This window comes from Telmatherina bonti, assembly GCF_933228915.1.
Source record: "Telmatherina bonti genome assembly, chromosome: 17".
Lineage (NCBI taxonomy): Eukaryota > Metazoa > Chordata > Actinopteri > Atheriniformes > Telmatherinidae > Telmatherina > Telmatherina bonti.
The window spans coordinates 20,383,352-20,390,396 of record NC_136615.1 but is presented as its reverse complement, the minus strand read 5'-3'; the positions used below and the strand labels follow the sequence as shown (position 1 = coordinate 20,390,396).

Genomic DNA, 7,045 nt, shown 5'->3' with positions numbered 1-7,045 from the left:
ATAAAGTAAACTCCCAGTGAGACTGGACAGGAGCGCGGAAAAGTTTGCGCAGAAGCCACACTGAACTTCAGGAACCATCTGATTGGGCGTGGCCACACCGAGAGGGGGCCTTGGTTTACGTAAATCCCTCCCCCTCGGATTAACAGGTGGTCACAAGCTTCTGAAACCAATCTGATGTGTTGTGACGTGAGCATTCACGCCAATTACTGGAGGCAACAAACCACACCTGATCCCTGTTGATTCCTGTCAGCATGCGTTGTCCTTTATCAGTTGAATGACAATAATTGATTGAGATTGTGAATGCAACCATTTAGACAATGCTTTAAATGGAAGGATAGCATATTGTGTACTTCCAATCTGTCCCCATATAACTACAACCCTACAAACAAACTCCGCCAACCAAGGCAACTACAAAAACATGAGTTCTCTGCTTTATAAATTCTACCACTTGAGGAGGGAACAGGACATCTGAGGAGTCACCTGATAGGTTCAGGATTGAGTTTCACATGTAGTTCAAGTCTGCATCTTAATCAGGCTGAAGTGCAAATGTCTGCCTAGATTACATGCCATTATGGGAGAAGTTTAGTTCCTCAGATGATGCTGCTGCCCCTGCATATGCTGGGATAACGAACCCAAAGAGTCCAAGTAGGATTAGGTAGGTACGGAAAATAGATTGAATGTTTTCATCTAAACTGGTTGGAAAAGTGATTAATGATGAGCAACCCACTCATGTCAGAACTTCCTTCATGCACAGTGGTATATGTTTAAACAGTGACTCCTGCTGTTTAATGTAGGAAACAAAATTGACAGTTTACAGTCAAATCAGCTAGTTTTACAGCAAAGAAAAAGAAATTGCGGTTAAATCGTCTTTATTATAATATATTCAGCTGTTGATCAGTCCCTACACTTTCTTTGGTTCATGTGTCCAACAGACATGATGAAGGACAAATATAGAACCCTGAGCCAATTAGTAAACTGACATACACGTGTTGGCACTCCCAGTATTTGTGATGTAATGGCCAGGATTGTTACAACTTCAACAAATGGGAATACAAATAAAGAAATTGGGAAAGAATCCTGTCTGTCTTTAATGATATACATAATAATCTTCCATGGCAGTGAAAAGGAAGCAGAAAAGTCAGCTCACTTTTAGGTTTTGATCTTCAAATCAAATAAAACAAACTAATATATTAGTATACTAATTGTTTTGTATGTCATTGTTTTAACTTTGAACCAATCTTTCCATTTTACAACATACACCACCATAAATAAACATAAACTTAACATGAAAACCATGTCAAAGCATGACCATGACATAATTTTGCCTGGTAAAAATGTTGCTTTTAGGGATTCATTTTAACAGTGAACAACATGTTACTGTACAAGAAGCAAGAGACCGTAACAAGAACAGATGTACAGTACATTTTGTGTTCTCATTGGTTTTTGCTGAATCCTGTTTGATTCCTCCCCTGGTTTCCACCTTTATAAAGTTTATCACTTTGGTCCTCGTGGTCACCAGTTATAAGTTTGCTGTACTGTTTTTGCTGCTCTTCTTTAAAAGTATCCTTCACTTTGGCACGTTTCAGTCCAGCATCCCTGAGAGAACACAGGTGAGTAAGGAAAACTATTCAACTTCAGTGTGGTCACTGGTTACATTTCCATAGATCTTGAGAGGAGGTTTGGGCCTTAAAAGCCTTTTTTTTTTTTTTTTTTTTTTTTTTTTTAGATTCAATTAGATTCTTTTCTTAATGAGCTTAGAAGCTTTACAACAACATGACCTTATAAAACTTGGCTAATAGATGTACATATTAGTATTAAAACATTACAGTGACTCACCATACAAGATCCACTAATCCTCCTTGAGCAGCTATGGCAGCTTTCACCCTGTTAGCAAACTGGATTGCATCCTCCCCTTCCTACACCAAAAAAACCCAACAAATAAAAAATGATTAATCAAATTATTTAACAAATCACTGAAATTATATTTATGCAAGTCAAAATGTGAGCACACCCCCACAAAGATTCACCTAAATGATTGAAATTAGCATTATTGTGACAGTCTCTATATTAGTGCTATAATAGCTCTCTCTATACATCCTGATCCCCTGATTTTCCTGCAGTTTTAATTAAGTTTTACTTAAAAGTTTTTTCCTAGCATTTCATTTTAATGCAGAACCATGATGTAGGCACGTGGAGGACACATCATTTAGTTCCAAATCCTGAAGTTGCATAAACATTCATCTTCCTGCAGTATGTGCTTGAAATTTTGCTCATGAAATCTTCAGGTTGTATAAAAAAAGATTTTTAAAGAAATCAAAAACTAATAAGGTGAGTTTGAACTGAAAGAAGGCCCAGAAAGTAACTAAATTAAACAGAAAATACAACTATTCTTTGATGCACATTCTTTGATCATAACTATGATGTGCATAAATGTTGTACATCAAAGAAGCTGGAAATTTGGTGGAGGACCTTCCAAATGCAACTTTAAGAGAAAGAACAAATATCTAAAGAAAAGGTGATAGTTGGATCATGTGTTGCTTTAGGTTTTAACCAGCATTTCATGCTCCATCCGTACATCTGTGTATGAAGTTATATTTACATAGTTTTATATTTATATAAAGTTGGTTCCCAGTCCTCCTAACGCTGTTCTTGTGTGAGCTGAGACACTTTTTGACCTCTTGTTTGTCTTTTTCCCCCTTTTTACATTTGAAGGGTAATTTGCCAAAATGTCACAAAGTTCATTATCTTTGTACCTGTTTTTGTAATGGTAGCGGTCCCACACCTGACATCACCAAATAAGATTTCCTTTTTTCTGCTTCATTGAGGAGTATCTCAATTTTATTTGTGATAAAATTGAACTTTCTCTTTGCTATTGCTATTATTGCTAATTCTGTTTGGACAGATTTTATGCAAATGACTACGGAGGAATGTCCGCATTAATTCAGGGCCACAAATGGGAATAGCAATCTGACTCATGCGAGCGCATAAAATGTTGTGATGATTAACATTTATAAAATTAAACTACACATACACACAGTTTTATAAATGTGGTTGAAATAATGTAAGCATACATGTTACATGAAATTTACTCAAATATGTATACCTAAACCATTTTTTCACCATGTTACTGCTACACGGATAACTGGAAAAAATTGGTGCACTACTGGTGTATTTTATTTCAGCAATCATTGGGTTCTTAAATTGGGTGTCCATGATAACGTCTATATACACATATGTCAATGAGTTGTTTTGTGTACAAGAGAAAAAAGTTTAGCCATCAAAAAAAAAAAAAAAAAAAAGAAAATCACATATATATGATGAAGTGATGCCATTTTTAAACGCTATTCATGTTGCACAGGATGCTAAATCTGTTGTACTGAACAGTAATCTTTGTGAGGTTGTGAGAAATGGTTTCACCTCTCTGTTCATTGGTGGCAGGTACCAAACGCTGCAGACGATGGCCCAACTGCTCATCATCCTCAGGAGGTATCCCACCAAGCCAAACTTGCTGCTGTTCCAGAAAGCGTCTCCAAAGCGAGGGTCATACTGTAATAGAAAACAAGCTCCCAGCGGCTGTAGCTGTGATCAGTGTGAGGAAGAGGAAATTACAGGTCCTACCTTAATGGCAACAGGATAGACAGTGCATCCAATTTCAAAGCTACCCTTCTTGAACATCATCACTGATGTATTGTTAATACAAGTGCCTGAAGATTAAACAAAGTTAGAATCACACAACAGAGCACAAATTATATTGAGTACTCATTTGTTGCTAAGAAGTTAAGATGAGATCCTTTTTCAGATGTACGCACATTGCTGTTATTTTCACTGCATAAATTATAGCCACTCATATGCCTTTACAGAGGAAATCTAGTCAGACTGATAAATATTTATCATTACATGACTGCATTTACAGAAATGGAATAAATTTGCAGATTTATCCTGTAAGAGCAATCACACCTCAAGCTTTTTAATGATATTTCTGCTTCACAAGCTGCTGCTACTGAAGAAGGAAGGTACAAGAAGAGTGAGACTGAAGGGAGCATCCTCATCGTAAGCTAGATTATTGCTACTTTTAGTGTTTTCAGCTTCATTACCTCTGCCAGCTCTGGAGAGCTTATGTTTTCTGTGGTGTTGGTTTGTCTGTGTGTTTGCAACAGAACTCAAAAAGTAATGGACAGATGTTGATTAAACTTTGAGGAAACCCCCAAATGGAACAAATTATCTGATTTTGGAGATGATCAAGATCCAGGAATTGTTTAAAAGACTGTTTATGGGTGCATGGCAGACAAACATGCAGGAATACCGGGGATTTGTAACATCCAGGTCTTTCACTGGTGAAAACAAAAGGTTGCTAAAGCTCAACACTATTGGATTCCCCGCATCAATCCACATCATTTTTTTTCTTTAGATGTTTGAAAATGCCAAAATGCTGTGTTGTGGTTAAATGCCATAAACATGGTTCTTCCGCAGACAACAAGAGATTATCCTCTGAATTACAGAAAAGGAACAAAAGCCTGGAGAGAGGTGATAACTGGCTAGCTGCTATCAAGCATGTCAATGCTGACTGTACACCTTACAGTAATTCAAAATGTTTGATTTGTTCAGAGTATTTTATGTTTTGTGAATAAACATTTATTATATTACTGTTTAAAACATATCATTGTTTTATATACATGCCAAAAATAAATGAAATGGCTGGTAAGAAAAACAATAAGAAATGTCTGTAGGTTGTTGGTAATGTCTCTGGTTAGCAGCTCCTTCACAGTGTGACAGGAGAGGGACATCAGGACATTGTCAATCCTACTGCCAATAGCTCTGCCTTATATCTTCTACTAGGCTTGACACTGACACCAATGAAGAAAACCTGAAACTATGAAAACAAGTTACAGATTTAAACACAGATGCTTATATGATTCTGGGTTTGTTTTCACCGACAAAAAAAAAAAAAAAAAAAAAATCATTACAGTCGCTTAGCAGAGGTCCTTCCTCTTTCAGTGCTTTAAGTTTATTTATGTTCTGGTTGTTTTTTTTAACCCACAAACAAGAGTAAATAAAAAACATTTTGATACAAATCTGATACAAACCCTCAGGGAAGATGAGAATAGGCTGTTTCGTTTTATCAGAGACATGATCACTAAGCCTGGAGGAAAAAAAAAAACAGATACCTGAAAATATTTTCAAGAAAATCTACCTAATAACATCTAATGCTACAATATGAGCAGTCATGATCATTTTATTTTGTTGGCCATGCAATATCTGAAGACATATAAACAAAACCTGGTGAAAATAAACACACCCACAGCCCAAATTATATTCACTGAATGTCTGAATGTTGTCCCTACTGCACCCACTTAGCTGTACCAAGATTGTAAAGATGCAATGGTACCTCTTGGCCACAAGGTGTCTGTCTCTCACTTCTGCTCTATCAAACCATATGTGCGGAGAGGAGTGGGCCATGGCTTTTTGGATCATTCCCAGCAAGCCTCCATGTACTTGGCCAACCTGAGAGACAACCTTATCTTGAATTCAGCTCAATTAAATTGATCTGACACTATTAAAGCTGAACTATTTGTCATAATCACTTATTCTAAACACATAACAAGAAAGACGTGAAATTTCTTACCATAGAGTAGCAACGATCATTGGCCAAGATAATTACATCTATTGGTGTTGTGTGATTGGCCACACAGATGCCGTCATTCTTTGGTCTGTTCTCTCTGCATTTAACCAAAAGACAGACATCAATACAATGTATTTCATTTATAGATAAATACGATCAAGTTAATGTCCTGTTAAAGATATGCATTAAGATGTATATTTGTATTCTTCATTGATGATTATACACACTCAAAATTTTGACTTATAATTAAAAATCAAAATGAATGTAGACTAAATGTATATCAATGTATACAACAAACATATATAAAAACTTTTTTGCTCTTCTGATCTGATAATCCTGTAGATGGCACTACTTTTTCCATGGTGCAAATTTAAGGAGGTTGAAAATGATGTGATATGAAGCTCGGATTACCTTCTGCCTTGTACTCACATGCAGCAGTACCACTTGCTGAATGAAGAACAGTATGCTCTCTAACATATATCAGAAACTGACACTGTTGCTAAACTTCACATTTACCATACCTGTTATGATAAGTGATGATTGCTGTGAGAGAATTAACACACATGCGGTAACCCATCAGATGTACCTTCTCACTGAGGTGAGATCTTAACCTGAGGACATAGAACACAATGCCACAACAATCAGCCCGTTAGTCCGATGATTGACATGAGGTGCATCTTGTCTGTCTTACAACTTTTAGGCTACTTAACTTTGTTACAGAGGTGTTATCTACACATATTGTAAGTGTTATGAGAGCTGTCAAAAACTCACTGTGTATTAGGCAGAAACCCGACCAAGGTGCTCAGAACAATGAACAGACAAATGCCTGTGGCTGCAAGAGTTACTCTACAAAAACAAAACAAGCACTTGATATAAGGCTGAATCAGCTATTATAAACTGTTATAATATCAGAACAAATTTCCCTTTCCAATAAATCTCCCCTGTGTAATGTTATTCTAACCTCAGAGGCAGCAGAACCACATAGCGGAGAAGAAGTCCCACACCCCACAGGGCTGTAAGCCTCAGACTGATGTGACAGAAGTTGCAGTTGTTCCGAGTTAGTAAGTTCCAGCTTTCTAAGTCTTGAGCTGAAAAGCACTTGGTCACCTCATCATCAACAATGCTCTCCACACCTCTCCGGCAGAAATAGAAGATGTCAGCCATCTTAAACTCAGACTGTGAACCTGGATATCTTGAAAAACCCCGAAGTTCCTGGATCTCCTGATGTAAAGGCAGCAGTGGCTCTTTGTCTATGATGCCTTCATTGAAGGCACAAGGGGAAAAAAACATTATTTAATAGTAAATAAAATAATAATAGTAATAAGAGTACTATAATTTTTTTAAACTGGTACTGAACCTGACTAGTTTACCATTGGTATACGACTTGTAAAGTTGTTGATTCGTCTCCTTTGCTCTTAACTCCAT

General features: G+C 36.8%; 1 protein-coding gene across 1 annotated transcript; it reads right to left on the bottom strand.

Annotated features, from left to right (window-relative positions):
* Positions 1-1,433: 1,433 nt before the first annotated feature.
* gpat4 (glycerol-3-phosphate acyltransferase 4) lies at positions 1,434-7,045 on the bottom strand (the record flags this gene model as incomplete). The annotated part of the gene is made up of 11 exons (XM_079256341.1): positions 1,434-1,596; positions 1,837-1,916; positions 3,418-3,546; positions 3,619-3,704; positions 5,085-5,140; positions 5,387-5,502; positions 5,624-5,717; positions 6,142-6,231; positions 6,392-6,466; positions 6,582-6,879; positions 6,991-7,045. 11 exons carry the CDS (start codon positions 7,043-7,045, stop codon positions 1,434-1,436), a joined length of 1,242 nt encoding a protein of 413 aa, XP_079112467.1.